The sequence below is a fragment of the Phycomyces blakesleeanus genome (genome assembly GCF_001638985.1).
Source record: "Phycomyces blakesleeanus NRRL 1555(-) unplaced genomic scaffold PHYBLscaffold_43, whole genome shotgun sequence".
Lineage (NCBI taxonomy): Eukaryota > Fungi > Mucoromycota > Mucoromycetes > Mucorales > Phycomycetaceae > Phycomyces > Phycomyces blakesleeanus.
In genome coordinates, this window is record NW_017265172.1 from 13,076 (window position 1) to 30,684 (window position 17,609).

Here is a 17,609-nt window from a genome sequence, read left to right on the forward strand (position 1 = left end):
TTTTTACTGGGGTTTTTTATTGGCGGCAGAAATGCTTTAAAAACTATCAAAGAAATGATTGTAGGTTTTTTACAATATAAAGAAATGATGATAGTTTGTTTTTTATACACACAAAAGCAATAAAACTACGTTTTTTTACAATGGAAAAGAGAAACAAAGCATGGGTAGATTTTTATAAACAAGCCTCTTTGGTTTGTTTATTTATTTTATTTTTATTTATTTTTTTGAAAAAAGATTGGGTTATACATTTTTTGTTCAATTATGTTTTATTTGATAGGAAAATCTTTTCTAAATAAAAATCTTAATTTTGCAACAGTTTTGATATTATAGCTATTATAATCGTTAATACTTCTTGCTCGCTATATATAATTTAAAGCCTTCTGGAAGTAGACATGGAATACATACTTTAATAGCAGAAATGCTATTAAAAAATGATTAATAGAAAAGAAGAATTAGTAAATGATTTAAATTGAAATTTCTTCATAAATACTTACAAGATGAAGAAGACTTGACATAAAATTGATATAAATATGTTTTTCAGAATTATCAAGACAATACCAGTAGTCTTTGAATAGAGATACATTCTAAAAATAAATAATTATTAATGTTGTGCGTAGTAAAGACGTATTTATTAAATATATTGTAGTTAACTTACTAAATATTACTGTTTATACGTCTTCATGCATAATATCAGACATAACTAACAAATCGTAATAAAAATAAATATATATTTATGAGTAAGACAAAAGAATAATCTGACTTTTTTTTAAGAAAAAAACTTACCATCATATTCGATTAAGAGATGATGAGACTTAATGGAAATGAGTAGCAATAACTAGATAAACAATATGATAAGTTTTGTGATGGTTGAAGTTGAAGAAGTTTTTAAGAGGAAGAATTGAAGATTTGAGATTAGAAACAAAGATTCGTGAGAACTTGTATAGGTTTTGTTTATTGAGAAAAGATTTTGTATCAAAGTTTGACCAGGTTCCTAAACTGAACTACTACTGCTATTTATATTATTTTGGATTGGAAAATTATATGACTGGGATCAGGTAATCGATCCTATCTGAGCCTTAATCAGAGCAACGTGATCTTGAGATAATTAATGTATGATTAATTATATAAATGTGTGTAGTCCTAATGAAGTATTAACATCGAAAGTAAATGTGTTTATGAGTTATAATTATGCTTATAATAATCCACTGATGTATTCCATATTATGGTGATATCATCATATGAAATATAATCACTATCATGCATGCTAAACCTGTGTGTTAAATAATAAAGTAATTGGTAAGCACCTTTGACTGGAATAGCTGAGGCCTTATATTATTTCCTTCAGACTTATTCTCAATTACAGCAGTAGTCAATACTCATTTACAACAATGAGTAACAGAGATCTGTAAGAGAATGATATCTTATCTTGATATATCAGACAGAATATAGCCAAACAAAGAGACACATATTTGGTATTGAGCTATAAAATAAAGAAAAAATTGTAAGTGAAATTGTAAAAACATAAGCAAAAGAGAAACAAAGAAAATATCAATAATAAATGTCATTAAAAGAAAAAAAAGAAAAAAAAAAGACTTGTCTTAAAATCCAGTTTGACCCTGATAAAATGCGGGGTGTAAAAAGTAATACTCCAAAAGAATATGACCACCATCATCTTGAAATACTACTTTGCGCCTCATTGAGTTAGAAAAGAAGTTGTCTAAATGTGGATCAAGCAGTTGGAAGATATGCTTAAATATCAAATGAAAGGTAGAGAGTTAATCTGCACCGCTTATCCTCTTTACTAGTATGTGAATTTTAAATATGATATAACGAGTGTAGTGAATTGTATAATATTAGTTGAAAATTATTAATATTTATTTTATTAACAGAAAATGACAAAGTGTATTCCTACTGCTCCCCGCCGACCCAACCTACGCATTAATGCTGTTCTTAATAGCACAAATGCAGGTGTTGTTGTTCCAATTGATACACCAACTCCAGAAGTAGCAGTTGACATAGCCTCTGAAGTTCAAGTCGCTGTGACCCCAATGGATCACGTCCTTACCTTGTTGGCAGCCAACAATGTGTTGATGCAATCCTTGCAACAAAATGCAAAAGGAGTGACTGATGCAATAACTCATTTGAAGAATGGTCTGGATTTGTCCAACAAGACAAATGAATTTTTGAAGAACTCGGTCCTTCAGCTCATGACTGAAAATGCCGAAATAAAAAAAGGCAATGACCAGCCAAAATTCCGTGATGCCTTCTGCTGTACCAGCAGATTCTTCTTCTTCCATGGATGATGATCTTGACCTTGGAGCGAAACATCATCCCTTGATTTCTGTAAGTAAATTGATAATAATAACATTACTGATTAATATATCTAATACTGTTTTTATAGCAACTTATCAATAGTTACATCAAGAAACCGAACTTTGTTAGCACAGACCCGCTCAAAGTTGCTGAGAATAATAATAGATCAGCATGGTCAATGACTGGCATGTATGGCAATAAGTACAACAAGACACTTGCACTGGCTCTCTTCAAGTACCTGAGACCTCAAAGATGTTGCACAAATGTGTCAAAGAGTATCATTATAAATATAATAAAGAATCACTACCAAAATCAAGTGCGAGTCTTCCGGACCTCAGCAGAGAAGATTATGGCTAGAAATAAAGCTGGAAGAAGACACAACAGAAAGAAGACTGTAAGTTTTAAAATAAAGTTAATTTACTATTGATTTAATGTTTTAATACAATATTCTTTGGTAGCTTCTTGACCATTGTATTATCACGTACCAGACATACACAGAGGCTATTCATGAGGGCATGAATCGATATGATTGCAGAAATATTCTTTCTATTGAGATGATGTCTGAAGGCAAGTCAGATGGAGATAACAAAGTGTGGGCATATCGTCCCAGCTGGAGAACTGATGAGGTAATGTTAAACATCTATTTATGTTTTAAAGAAAATAATAATACTTTATTAATACTTTTTATTCTTTAAACCAGCTCCAGACGTTTATTAGTATTATTGATGAACTTACTGTTATCCATTTGAAGAAAAATTCAGAAAGCTTGAAAAAGCGCATCCCTTATGAGAAAGAAGTGAGCATTCCCGAGAATTTGGCAGTCACTTTACCAGATTGGTGCTTTTCAAAATAAATCATTTTTTTCTTGCCAACTATTTTAGAGTTTTTTTTTCTACTTGTTTATGTTTACAGATTAGCATGATGTATACAGATGTGTGTATAGCATGCCAAGTACAAACAAAAATTTATAGAAATAATAAAAAATAAACGTGCAGCTATATATATTAGTCTGTATTAATTAATATTTCTTTTTTATATGTGTTTTATTTTTGTATTTGAATCTAAATATATATTTTTCGTGGCAAAGGAACTATACACATCTGAACTTCGCCTTCTAGACCAAGGTGCTCGCCTACTGCGACTGGATAGCAGATTCTATGCACTGGGAGAATGCTGTTCATGCTGTCATCTTCGAACCTCACCTCATTCACCTCAACTCCTTCTCCTGCTCTGGGCTGAAGTAAAACTTCCTTGTACCATCGTATATATGCAAATACATGCTAGCTTGCATGACCAGCAAACGAGTTTACAGCAGTATTGACAAAGAGGTACTGAATTTGGTCTGCGTACAACTTGGTACTTCTACCATCACTTGTCTCAAACAAGGCTTGCATGAACGACCTGCACTAATTCTTCGTTTTGCTCTTGTAGATTTGCCCAAGAAGATCGATTGATTCAAACTTCTGTATCCGATTGTTAACAAAATTATCGGAATGACCAGCCTGACGATAATGAACAAGAGTTTGATCATCGTATGTCTCACAATAGTATTCCAACAAATGCTCATACTTAGATTCATCCATAGAAATCTCCCCCTTTAGAGCTAAAGGAAGTGTGGAAGGGGGCAAAGGCTCGTTTCCCTTGATGATATCAAAGTTGATCTCAGGAGAATCAAGAAAAGCATTGATATCGAATTGGATTGAGGTGGCAGTGGAAGTGGAAGTGGCTATGGAATTGGCAGTGGATGCAGTGAGCTCAAGGATAATCGCCAAATGCTCAGGTCGAATTATTGGCAAAGTTTGGTGAATAAGATCTCCCTGGTATGCTTCTTCAAGATACTTCTTCATATATGTTCCCTCAAACCCATCTTTTCTATTTGTTGCATAGTTTTTCAAGATACCATTACATCTTTCGAAACTAAAAAGCCAATAGCCATAAACTGGGCAAAAGTTCAGTACAGTCTCTTGCAGATGAAGATGGAGATGCATGTTTGGCAAAAGGAACGGAGCTTTATACAACTTCTCGCACTCTCTGCAGAAAGCCTCCAAAGATTGATGGGCTTCATCAAGGTGAGCCATGGATATGCTTGGCATTGAGAGGTACTGGCATGCATTGACAAACGTTGTCCAGTTACCGAGATGAGCTTCAGGTAGACAACCACGCAGGAGAACAGGAGAGTACACCAAGCACCAAGACTTCCACTTGTCGGCCTTCATGAATGGGAAGTCATGCCCGATCTTTGTCCCTAATGGCGTGCAGTCCTCTGGCAGTACAAGCTTGTCAGCATCCAACTGCATTTTGGCCAAGTGTGCATCTGTGATGAGACCTGAAGATCTCCATTTCTCCATTATCCTCTTTGCTGTTCCGAGGTACATATTGTGCATTGGATTGATGACAGTGCACTCCACAAGGTTAAAGTAAACCAGGTCATGCAATTCTGATCATCAGACACCATTTTCCCTCTCTAATCTCTTTCTCTGTGCATCACTGCTGGCCATTCTCCACAACTTGGGATCACGGCGGTTTTTGGCATCAGTGCGAGGCACCCACTCAGAAAACATGAACTCAGAGTAGTCCACAGCATTAGAGTCTGGAAGGCGAGGGAACTGTCAGTTGCACTTATTGCATGCACATGTGCTTGAATGAGAGGTGAACCCACAAGTCTTACGGGCAGCAGGAATGTTGCAGGCAACAAGAAGAAGGGCAGCATGGACAAGATCACCAGATGGGCACTGTATGGTAGGCATCACCACACTGCAATACAACTGGTTGAGTTCCGCGACAAGGGGACGGAGGTAGTGATTGATCTCACTTGTCTTTGCTTCCTTGGGTCCTGGCATGAGACCAACGAGAACAACATTCTCCTTCTTGTACCATTCCAATCTTGGCAAGTTGTTGATGCAAAGGTATATCGCACCACAGGAGTAAGTGACCCCATCGAAAGGTTGAAACCAATTGATGTTCATGGTAAGCATTATGGAGTGCTCATGATTCGCAAACAGTAAACCATTGCTATCTTTCAGACTGTTCCACTTCGTACCGTCGTAAATATCAAACATCATGCCTGGAACTTGCACTCTGATTCTCCAATGGTTGATGGTGTCTTTGAATCTAGGGCAGCAAAAAAGGATACACAATGTTTTGATTATGGAGCTATACATGTAGATCTTTTTGGGGATAGTCAAGGCTCTTGATGTTGCAAAGAAAAGAGCGTTTCCACATTCTCTACCAGAGAGTCTCTCGAAATTACAGCACTCTGGAACAACATCGGACTCTTTGTATACTTTGTTACAATTGCCACATGCAACAAACCACTGGACACCTCAAGTCATGTTGCTGAGACCGGTCATAGAGTTGACATCGTTTATACTGAGGGGAAGACAGAAAGACTGTCCAAAGTGTGCCAATACTTTGTTAAGAAACTTTAACAGAACAGCACCACCAGAATTGACAACATATTTGGATATGAAGAAGGCAGCAAAAGAAGCAATGAAAGCATGAGTAGGATCGACTGGCATATTGGATGAAGAAAAGTGCTCTATTTGAAAAAAAAATCAATACTTGTTGACTTTATTGATTTATATGTGCTTTTTGTACTAACCTCTAACATCATCAGATTCACCGTCAGAAATATCCAAAATGGTTGCTTCAATGACACCCTCATCTTCACTTTCAGAATCAAACAAGGAATCAATGTCAAAAAGAGGTAAGTCTTCGGCTGTTTTGTTAGGTAAAAAAGAATCAAATTATTAGATATTATAAATGATTATAAAACTTTAATAAAAATACTATGCATACCTTCAACTTGATCTTTGGCATCAACTTTGTCTTCAAAGTCAATCTCCATGTCATTGTCATTTGACATTACTTCTACAACTGAGGCTATATTATATGAAAATAAATATTTAATTAAAATTGTTTCAATAATAATTTTCTTAAATTTGAACTTACAAGAATATCCTGACTGATATTGTCTCACGATATCCTGTTGTGCATGTCTTCTGAGTGTTTGGGTAGACACCAAAACAAATCCCATGCTATTGGAAGAGCATTTAGAGCACTTGCATTCTGAATTGTTGTTGTTGTTTGACATATTGTGTGTGTATGTTTTATTTTTTAAGTCTTTAGAATTGACAAGAATGGGAAATTGTTCAGGAACACAATTTAATATATATCTTTCCAAATTACACCAGCTTCCAAAATGACATAGTTTATTCTGGTTGTTAAAATGGGCAGTTCTCTAAACAGTAATTGATTGCCTCATTCTAAAATACAATAATACACACTTTTGTTAAAACATGTCGTCATGTACATTTTATTAGCTGTAGAGCATATACAACAAAAATATTTGTAGTAATATCACAACCATTAACCTCATCATACTTATAAATAAATATTACAACAATAAAAAGCTTTATTATCTCACTCAAAAGATATCATTTGGTTTAAGTTCCCTACAACTATTGACTCTGCGACATGGCTACAAGTCCCAAAAAGAAATCTTGCAGACATTTTTTACAAAAAAGAGTAAACTCGTTTTTTTATCCAATAAAACAGACCAAGCATTATCATTGCCGTCAAAAACAAAAAAGACAAAAGTGATGGAAATTTAAGCTACCACTTCACAAATAATAGTACCCTACGCCATAGATGAAATTACCCTATTTTTCCAGTGTATATGGCACCCATCGAGTGCGTGACGTTATCAAAAGGTTGAAACCAGTTGATGTTGAGAGTCAACATTAATGAACGCGAATCCTTTGTGAATTGCACGCCATCTTTGTCTTTGAGCTCTTTCCACATGGCACCATTGTATATGTCACACATCGTGTCCACCATCTTCAACTCGTGATTCCAATGTCTAATTTTATCCTCGAATCCTGAATGAAGAAAAAACATTTGTAAAGCATTAACAACAGACTGGTACAAGTATGAACGCTTGGCCACCAAAGCACCCAATGCTGATGTTTTTGTCAATTGGCAGTTGCAAGACGAGTGTGCACCAAGCTTTACAAAATCGCAATGAGATGGGACAGATGCACTTTCTTTGTACACCTTGTGACAATCCTGACACACAACAAATTTCTTTATGCCTTTGGTCATGGCTGAGAAACCTGTCATGCGCTGAAGACCAGGAAGGCTCAAGGGCAGTTGGAAATCCTGCTTGTAAATTGTCAAGAGCTTGTTGATGAACTCGATCAAGACAACAGCGCCCTTGTCAACCACATAGTGGGAAGCAAACATCACCACAAAAGTAGCAATGAACCTGTGCACTGGGTTCTGGAGCATATCGGGGGTGGCAAAAGAGTCTATTATTAAAAAAAAATTAATGCTATTTTTTTTTAAAAAATTTTAACACTAACTGACCTTCACTATTCAATTCATTGTTGTTGAGCTCAACAACATCGTCTTCGCTTTCGTCTTCACTGATTTCATTGCTGTTCCTTCCACTGTCATCATTGTCGCTATTGCTGATTGCATCATTAGTAACAGAAACGTCTTCAGTGTCAGACATTGAAGCTCCTTCCCAAACAGGTGAGTTTGTCTGAGTGTACAATTCTTCCAGGGCTCTGGGTTGATGGGTTAAGATAGCTACATTTAGAATATAACACCTGGTTAATATCTAATGGTATCTGAATTAAATAAACCTTACCTTCATTATCAACCTCTATCATATTTCTTTGGGTAGACATGTCTATTACAACACGTTATTTCATGGATTACAATACAATTAAATAAATTCAAATATTGTACCCCTTTCACATCTTATGGCATTTAGTCTTGCCCTTTTGTTATGATGTTGAGCAGTTCTTCTGGCAACAAAACTATAGCCGAGATTGTTCTGACTACATCCAGCACAATGGCACTTTTCATTGTAGAGTTCAGGAATTGTGGACATAATGTTTATTTATTTTTACTTTGAAGTGTTAAGAGAAAAAGGAAACAAATACAACATTTACTAAATTTAATATGTCTTTATAATGAATTCTTATGTCTTTATAATAATAATAATAAATAATATTTTTGCCTGTTGTATCCAAGCCAATAGAAAACCGGAAAACAGTGCTTTCATCTTGAACACACAAAAAAAGCTGAGATGAAAAAATACCCCAGATTTTCTATTGTTATAATTTAACTTTGTACATGGTAATTCCTGTATGTTTTTCTAGTGATTGCAACAACTTCTGGAGAACTTTGGATATCATAACGGCGCCCTATTTCTATTGTTGCTCTAACAATTACCTGGAGTGTTCCAATAGGCTGATCACGGAATTGCTCAGCTACAGACTTAAGAGTGCGTGCATAAGGATTGCAAAAATTGATTGCATTTTGAATGGTTTCAATTGTTAAAGAATCCAATCCAGAAAATAAGGTTGAAAGCCTTGCTAGTTGTTCGTTTGTATTGCAAAAATAAATCTGTGAAAATCATGCAGTAGTAGGATCTTGAGAACGAAGTGAGCCAATATTATGGTACATTGTACCATTTATACAGAATGTGAAAACACCATTTCTTCCACTGGCTAAATTTTTGTCAACATTTGCCTTGATTGAAGCAAATGCAAAAGCATTATTGAAAGCTCTAATGTTTGTATGAAAGTTTTCAGCTTGTTGGTTGGATTGATCATAGTTTGTTACAAAATCCAATAATGCTTGTGGTGGTACAAGAGGTAATGGAACAGTAATTTTTCTATTAGAACAGCACAATCCAAACCTTGGGCTTGTTGAGCTACTTGCTTGTAGACACTCATCAATCCACATACGGGCATTACAATAAAGACATGTACGTTCCATTGGTGGGAAAACATGTCTACGATATTGGTCTCCCTCATGTAAACAAATGTTTGGCCCAATAATGTTTTCAGGGATAAATGGGACCATGCGAGCAATTCTATACTGTAAAGTAGCAGAGATATTTTCGTTCATTCCATTGACTCTCTTGGGATTAAAAGGACAATCATGGTGACTTATTCTTAAATGTGTATTTGAGCCACAGCTTGAGCAAGTGCACGTTCCAATTACTGTCTGTTCAGGTACACTCTGAACAACGCGGGAAGAAGTGTCCTCTTTTATTCTCTCTTCGTTATTTGTGCTCATATTCTCATTGATGTTGATTGCATTATTAGGGCAGCTGCAATGAGTTGATTGCCTGTGTCCTGTTAATTCACAACTTGGGCAATAATAGTTTTGAGCTTGTACATATGATACTGCACTATTCAATGGACAATCTCTGTGCATTGTTCTTATGTGTGTATTAGATCCACATCTGCAGGAATGTGAGTACTGAGTAGTTTGAGACATTTTGAGTAATAACAGTGTTAAGCTTGTTTAAATAACTTATAAATAAATTTATATATAAATAAATTTGAATATTATCATAGTTAATTTATATTTTTGAATTTTATTTTTATAAGAAGTAATAAGTTAGTTAAAAGATCATATGATGAGTTAGGAAGATGTATATCACGTAATGGGCTAACTCCATCCTGTCTTAATAATATGATGTATCTTATCATGTACTTATCATCTTCAATTCTGTCAATGATATCCATATCTTTCTTACTGCTCACATTAGTGTTTTCTCTATTTGTTTATAAAATAATACAACTGATTAACATATTGTCTATCTTTTTGTATTTTTGCTTTTCATAAGCTTACCTAAAGGCCAGGTTAGAAACCATTGCTGGTGTAGACTGGCTTTGATCAGGAAAATAAACTGCTTGAGAAACTTCAGCATTTACAAGTGAGTGTGTACTATTTGCAATACACTTTTCTAGACAGCTTTTTTATGTTTGACTGTTATTAAAGGTCAACTTGCAAATTTGGCATTGGTAACAAGAGGCTTTTGTAATTGTATACATGTTTAAGATAGGTAAAAAAAACTTTGTTATATAAGTAAGAGTAGAATTAGTTACTTTCTGAATATATAGCTTTACACTTAATTATATCAAGACAATAATGTTATATGTATTTTGAATATATACTCGGGATCTTAAACAAGTATCTGTATGCTATCAGTGAAGTTACTAGATCAATAATTCTTTAAAAGTAACCAATAGATTTGCACAAATAATTTGATGCTAAAAATTTGAAACTAATAATAGTTTCTAGTAAAACTTTTTCTCTTTCTTTCTTTTTCTATAACAAACAAGTAACTAATTTGTTTTTACAATTATGAACAATACAGAAAATACGGTCATTCAGTTGTTTCAAGGAATACAAGCTGCACTTATTTCTTTAAAGAGTGGTCAAGAAGCATCAGAAAAGAAAACAAGATGTGATGCAACTTCAAATGACAAATCTTTACAATGTATTTAAAGATTGTGAATTCCCAAATAAAACTATTGCAACATCTAGCAATGTAAGCAAATGTCATAATAATTAAAGTCTTATTAATTAATATCAAATATAATAGACTCCTACTGACATCATTCCAAAACCAGTATCAAACATCAATAATATTACTACAAAACATATATATATGATGATAAAACATGATCTTGAGATCGAGCTAACCAAGAAAATCAAAAGGATTGTTAATACATGTACCAAGATTATATGTGATCAACTGCCAGCTCTTCCATCTGTTCAGGATCTTAGAACAAACCCGGCTGGTCATTGCTTTCTCAAGAAGATAAAACCAGGTTGTGTATAAATCATTTCATCATACTCAAAGACAATGGAATTGATTTCACCAGATGCCAAAGAAACTGGGTATCACTTGCAAAGGTTAGCCAGCTCTTGAGAGGGCATATGAAACAAGAATTTTCTGATAAGTTCATATCTGATAGGTATAATAAATTATATAATTAATGTAATGATACACCCAGCTTAGGGTGAAATTGACTTACTTATAACTCTGCTAAAATCAAAGAAGTACATCTCTGTTTTTCAAGGTTAAATAAGTTCTCAAAGACATAATCCTTAAAGACAAAAAATGAATAAAAGATTTTGTAATATGTGTTGCTTATTTATATTAAAAAATGATGGAGGTTTAATAGTTAATAGCTCCTCCATGCTTCTTTCTAACTAATATCATACGATCTTTAATGCTCAGGCAAAACTTCACATAAGTACTTGCTGTGATTTCTGCTCACTCCTCCAACAAAGCAACCTCCAGTTCTTTTAGCGTGGTAGGCTGAGATCTTCTATCTCTAACCTTGTTATCAAGATAGCTCCACACATTCTCAATCGAATTGAGATCTGAACTTTTTGCAGGCCATGGTAAGATAGCCACATTGTTTCTTTTTTTTCACTGTTCTGCCAACTTGCTCTTATGTAGCTTGGCATTATCTTCTTGGAGAAGGTAGGTGGTGGTGTTCTTGTCAGGAAGGGCAGCAAGAAATAGAAGATAGTTGTCCTTCAGTGTCTGGACATACATTTCTTTTGTCATGTAGTCATCTAATATAACTAGTGGGCCAACATCTTCTGCCCAAATATATCCCCAAACTGATACTGAACCAGCCAACCCTTGCACTGCTGGTACCAGACAGTTATTGTCGTACTTCTCAAGCAGTTGGTGCCAAACATATTGCTGTCCACCTTTCTGAAAAAGGGTGAATCTGGACTTATCGCTCCAGATTACTGATATTCATTTATCATTCTAATTTTTTTGCTCTCTAACCTATTGCAAGCATGCCTTCTTTTGTGCTTCATCTAGGTAAGGCTTAGCCACAGCAACGCAAGAGCAAAGGTCCATATCGTGCAGATATTTGCATACTGTTGCTTGACTGATTGAGATGTCATGCATCTTTTTAACACTGCGCGTGATGGTATCTAATGTGTTGTGTCTATTTTTTTATGGTAAACTTCAAATAACAAATTGTCTGTGGTGATAACTTCTTAGAGGCCTCAGAATGCTCCTTCTCAGTGCACATCTTCTTTGTCTCATATTTTTTAATTATACAATAAACAGTTGATTGGGGTATGTCTTCTGCATCTGAAATCTCACAGGGGCTACATCCTTTTTTATATCTTCCAATAATTATTACTTTTTCGAAATCTGTTGTCTTGTAATATGAGTTGGTAGTTTTAACTTTATTGTTCTTTGGCATTGTGATTTGTTTTATTAGAGAGATTATAGAATTAAAATAAAAGTAAAATAGAGAATAGTCTTCTTGGATAGAAAGAAGTCATGACAGGGTTGGAAGTAAGTCAATTTCACTCTAAGTCAGATGTATTTAAAAATAATATATATTTAAAAAATAAATTATAATCTTTTATTAAAGTATTTCTGACATTAGAAAAAGATATTGACTCTATAAAGTAGATATTATACTTTATTACATGAATACTTTTTTAGAAAATTAAAGAATATTTCATATTATAATATTAAAATCTTTTTCAAATAGTATAAACTTAAGTTATATTAAAAATATATATAACTTTCTTAATACTAACATTCCTTTAAAATAGTCACAGTTTGTAAAATAAAAACAATTTAAATATATATATAAATAGAAAATTAAATATCGAAATAAAGAAAGAAAAAGATTTATTTAACAATATATTATTTTCTCAGCATAGTCTGAGAAACAAATATTTTGCAGCCTAGCATGCTATTTATACCATTGCATTATAACATATACTTTATATTTATTAAGATCTTAAAAAATTAATTAATATATCTACTATAATGCCAAACACACAAAAGAATAACTCTTGTAGACTCTATAACATGTTTTCAGATTTTACAAAACAAAAGATACTTGGTCTTCAACTTGATAAAAATAATATTGTTAGCATTTCAGCCAAGCTGAATATACTCAAATCAACAGTTCAATATTTTTTAAAAAAAATATAAAGAAAGAGGAACTACTGATAACAGAAAGTCTTCTGGAAGAGCACAGATACTTATACCTAAAGACAAAAGATGTATTTTCTTGAATCTTATAAAAGATAGATGGTTAACTTTAGATAATTGAGTTAATAATGCTAGTACTTACACAGAAAAGAATTTCAGCAAGGTTGCCATATATAAACCTTTACACAACATAGATTATTTTTGCCTTAAATCTGTGTCAAAGCTTTATCTTATTAAGCCACATATTGTAAAATGTCAAACTTGGTATAAAATAATAAAAGACTGTAGTAATAAGTGAAAAACTGTTATCTCAAGTAAAAAGCTGTCATTTGTACTATATAAGTAAAATTCAAGAAGAAAGATCTACTGCCAAATAAATAAAATATTTAATACAGATCATTTTATCTCAAAGATACAAGAAAATAATGGATTAGTTATGGTCTTGTGATATATCTAGTCAGAAGAACTTAGCTCACTTGTTTTTGTAGATGAAAATATGAATGGTCTAAGATGTATAAAAGTTCTTAAAGACTAGTTTCTTTTATTCTTACATGCTCTTCCTGTATCTAGCAGCAGTAGATATACTTTTAAGAAAAATAATACCAGTATAAATCAATCAAAAGTTGCAGGAATGTTCAAAAAAGAACATGATATTAATGTTTTGCAATTGCCACTCAACAACTCTGACTATAGTCTTATAGAGAATATATAGAAAATCATTGATAATAGAATCAGAGCAAGAAGCTACAAATTAAATCTGCATAGTGAGCAGAAGACTACTTTATTAAAAGAGTAGAATAAAATATCAGCAAATACTTGCAGAAGATGCTGATTGAATATGCCAAATCGATTGATCTTACTTGAAAAAAAAGATTAACTAAATCTGCTAATAAAACTATATCTTTTTTTCCATTAATAATATAAATGTTTTTCACTTTTATTATTCCAAGTATTGTATTTCAATACATATTAGGGTGTTTCAACAGTTTTAGATATCTGATTGTTCTGATTTCGTGAATTAAATATATAATCCAATAATAATCAACCTATAAAAAATCAACTGAGTGCCCTAAGTATGATATAAAATTTATATTTTTTTCTTAAAAAAATAAGCCCGCGATTTCTTCATTTTTCAACTATTCAAACAATTATTCAAACAACTAAAAATTTTGATAGTTGTTTGGAGATAAAATTTATCTACTTTTCAGATTAATGAGAGCCAATGATTTTTCAATATTAAACCCCCAAACCAAAAACAATCAAACCACTAGAACTGCTGAAACACCCTATTACACATCTTTAGAAAGAGATTTGAAGTTGTATATCTTTATTATTCACGCCAGATATTAAAATGGGTGAAACATATCTTTTTGGTACTGTACATTACTACTTGGAAGGCTTCTGTAATAAATGATACAAGAAACATTTTTCAATAACATCCTACTTTCAAATCAAAAAATGAAAAAAGCATTTCAGAGACATGTCTGTGCGTGCGTATGATACATTACAAAATATGTCAAGATCGGGTATTGATTGCATTTGTGTGTGCGTGCGTATGTACAAAATATATTAATTTTACAAAACATTAAATATAATAAAGTGTTTTACTGTTGTAGTACAAGGTTTTGGCACGCATTTATTTAGTTTTTTTATGAATGCATCACATTTAAATTCATTTGCGGCAGCTTTGTATAACTTTAGATGCTACAACATCACCATTTGGCCAACTTTTATATTATGTGGAGTCAAGAATCATTAGTTTTATATAAAAAAAAAGCCACTGTACTCAGTATTTAGTTGTTTCTTTAACTTTGAAATATATTTTAACAAGAGTATCTTCCTCTACTGAGATCATAACAAACACTAAAATACAACTCAAAAAATATTTTAAGTGGTACAGAGAAGAACAAGATAAGCTCTATAGATATATTATTATAAAATGTATAAAAATTGTGACAAGAGCAGCTTTAAACTTGAAGAAGTTAATAATCAGAAGAGATTCTCTACTTGGTCAGATATAGAAGATTAATAAGCAATTAGTTTTCTGCTAAAGACTTAGTATATAAAGCGAAATATTATTATTGTTTTAAAATTAATAAAGTTATAGAAAAACATAATTAGTATATTATACAAAAGAAGAGTATATCAAAAAAGTCTGGATTTTATTCAACATAAAATGTAATAGCTATAATATAAATGTTTTTTACTACAATAACTGCTGATTGCCTTAATAATTACTTGAAAATAATAGAAAACACTATCTTGAAGAGTGTCTATCACTTTTGCCAAAAAGTGTGTAAAGTCTGGCAAAAATTACTTCTATAGTTGTTAAATTTATAAATAAAAAAATGACTTTACAAAGATGAGAAATATAACTTTTCAGAAATAGTTAGCAGATTTGATTATATATATTAGACATGAAAGAACTTTCTAGCCCCTTACCATAGGCAGTACAAAAGTAAAGAAAAAATGCTGACAATGATTTCTGAAGCTATTGCATATTATTATCTTTGGAATTAACATACCTCTTTTATCTTTCTGAGGCATTCAATGACATAAGTAATTTGAATAGATCTCTCTTGTTTAGGTCTTATATCCAATAGACTATCCATAATATATTATTTGTTATTAACAGCAATATATATATACTCTGACAATAAAAATCCTTGATGAATCACATTTTGTATACTGTTTTTTTATAGTATTCTTTACTTTTGTCTTCCTTGCACCTTTATCTCAAACTTAACTGCCAATATCAAAAAGTACTAAAAGAATCAAAACTACTCTGTCTAGCTTTGAGCTGTCAGATTTTGAGTATGAAGGCCTTGTTTGGCTCTCAAAAGTTAATCATACTCCAACTGACATCAAAAATCATATGAACATTTTTAGAACTACAGTTTTCTATGCTATAAAGCACTGGGAGACTACTGGAACAGTTCAGACAGAGAAAAGATCTAGAAAAACAAAGAAACTCAATGTAACAGATGTTATAAGTCTTTGTTTAAGTGTGAGACAGTCTTTTTGAGAGTTATGATTACCACCAGACAAATTTGAGAGCTGCAAACATTATTGTCTGTAGACAAACAGTTATCTGATATCTACAAGCAAACAGCTTGAATTCTTATATCTCTGTATCTAACTGAAATTAACCTATGAGCAGAAAAAGAATCGGTTGTATTGGACTAGAGCTAGGTCAGTTTTAGTATTGAAGACTGAAGCAGAGTGATGTAATCAGATAAGTCGAGATTCATGATAAAAGACAATGATTCTGATTCATACATAATTTTTAAACCAGGGAAAAGATACCAAGAATGTCATACACTAACAATAAAAAAGTATGGAAAAGGTTCTGTGATGATATGGAGTTGTTTCTGGGCTAATAGCAGTGGGTTATTATCATTTATCAAAGGGTCTGTAGATAAGAATGCATATATCAATTGTCTGTCAAAGGACTTTAATCTCTGTCACACACAAGTAAATGAGAAACATGATACTATGTTTATATTTCAAAAAGATAGTGCTAGCTGTCATATTGGATTCTATATAATATGGTAGAAAAACTATTAAGAGATTAAACAATTTGACTACTGGCTGTTGCAAAGTTCAGATTTGAATTCAATTGAGCATTCTTAGTCTGCTCTAAAGGCTAAGATTCAAAAGAGAATGATTTCTATTAGCAATATGCAAAAGCTGAAGGTCTGTATTCTTCAAGAATGCAAGTTGCTTTACTCAGGAGGTCTACAAACTCTTGTGGGAAGTATGTCTAACAAAATTAAACCAGTCATAAAAACTTGTGGTGATCACATCATATATTACACTTTATTTTATTATTTTTATTCTATAATATATATATATATTTCTCTATAACAGCATAATGTTTGGCTCTATTTTATCAACTTTTTAAGAAGATATAATATAATGAAGCTGATATATGATTTATTTGGAGACAGAAATCAAAAGTTTTGTTAGTGATTTCAGTTTAGAGAGTGTAGTTAGACCAATATTGAGAAACTAGTGTGCGAGAGGCAGGAGTGACTCAGTGCAAAAGAGTTGCAAATAATTTATATAAATTGTTGAACTGTTTGATATGCAGTTAGACAGGATGACACACAAATTTAGAGTACATCAAAGAAGGATGAAAATATAAAAGAGAGTAGCAGATTGAAGAGTAGAGGGATGCACTATCATTTAATATAATGTACTCTCTTATGTATGACAATTCAATTAAAATCTCTCAACACTTCAATGCAAACAACATTTATTATAATTTAAATATTCTGAGAAGAATGAGCTACCTTTTCCAATATAATTACTCTGAGCAAAAGCAACAGCTACATCAATTGTATCACTCATAATCTAAACAACAACAAAAATAATATCAAATTAGAAGGAGTTCAAACCAAGACACAACTATTGTCAGTACTAAAATGTAACTATTCATATATCAACAGATCAACTCTTATCTGTCTTATAGAGAGTATTCAAAGAACTGTTC

At 32.5% G+C, this 17,609-nt stretch overlaps 5 protein-coding genes across 5 annotated transcripts; 1 reads left to right on the plus strand and 4 right to left on the minus strand.

The window, feature by feature from the left end:
- Positions 1-140: 140 nt before the first annotated feature.
- On the plus strand, positions 141-3,166 carry PHYBLDRAFT_175949 (hypothetical protein; the record flags this gene model as incomplete). The annotated part of the gene is made up of 8 exons (XM_018437609.1): positions 141-191; positions 874-1,055; positions 1,139-1,163; positions 1,890-2,195; positions 2,236-2,343; positions 2,402-2,707; positions 2,772-2,939; positions 3,014-3,166. The coding sequence occupies 8 exons, from the start codon at positions 141-143 to the stop codon at positions 3,164-3,166; spliced, it is 1,299 nt and encodes a 432-aa protein (XP_018283601.1).
- A 553-nt stretch (positions 3,167-3,719) lies between these two features.
- Positions 3,720-4,688, minus strand: PHYBLDRAFT_175950 (hypothetical protein; the record flags this gene model as incomplete). Its single annotated transcript, XM_018437610.1, has 1 exon — positions 3,720-4,688. One exon carries the CDS (start codon positions 4,686-4,688, stop codon positions 3,720-3,722), a length of 969 nt encoding a protein of 322 aa, XP_018283602.1.
- A 948-nt stretch (positions 4,689-5,636) lies between these two features.
- Positions 5,637-6,406, minus strand: PHYBLDRAFT_175951 (hypothetical protein; the record flags this gene model as incomplete). Its single annotated transcript, XM_018437611.1, has 4 exons — positions 5,637-5,851; positions 5,915-6,031; positions 6,112-6,195; positions 6,265-6,406. The coding sequence occupies 4 exons, from the start codon at positions 6,404-6,406 to the stop codon at positions 5,637-5,639; spliced, it is 558 nt and encodes a 185-aa protein (XP_018283603.1).
- Positions 6,407-6,969: 563 nt separating this feature from the next.
- Positions 6,970-8,212, minus strand: PHYBLDRAFT_153256 (hypothetical protein; the record flags this gene model as incomplete). Its single annotated transcript, XM_018433100.1, has 4 exons — positions 6,970-7,622; positions 7,681-7,905; positions 7,967-8,008; positions 8,068-8,212. 4 exons carry the CDS (start codon positions 8,210-8,212, stop codon positions 6,970-6,972), a joined length of 1,065 nt encoding a protein of 354 aa, XP_018283604.1.
- A 527-nt stretch (positions 8,213-8,739) lies between these two features.
- PHYBLDRAFT_153257 (hypothetical protein) lies at positions 8,740-9,612 on the minus strand (the record flags this gene model as incomplete). Its single annotated transcript, XM_018433101.1, has 1 exon — positions 8,740-9,612. The coding sequence occupies one exon, from the start codon at positions 9,610-9,612 to the stop codon at positions 8,740-8,742; it is 873 nt and encodes a 290-aa protein (XP_018283605.1).
- Positions 9,613-17,609: the final 7,997 nt, after the last annotated feature.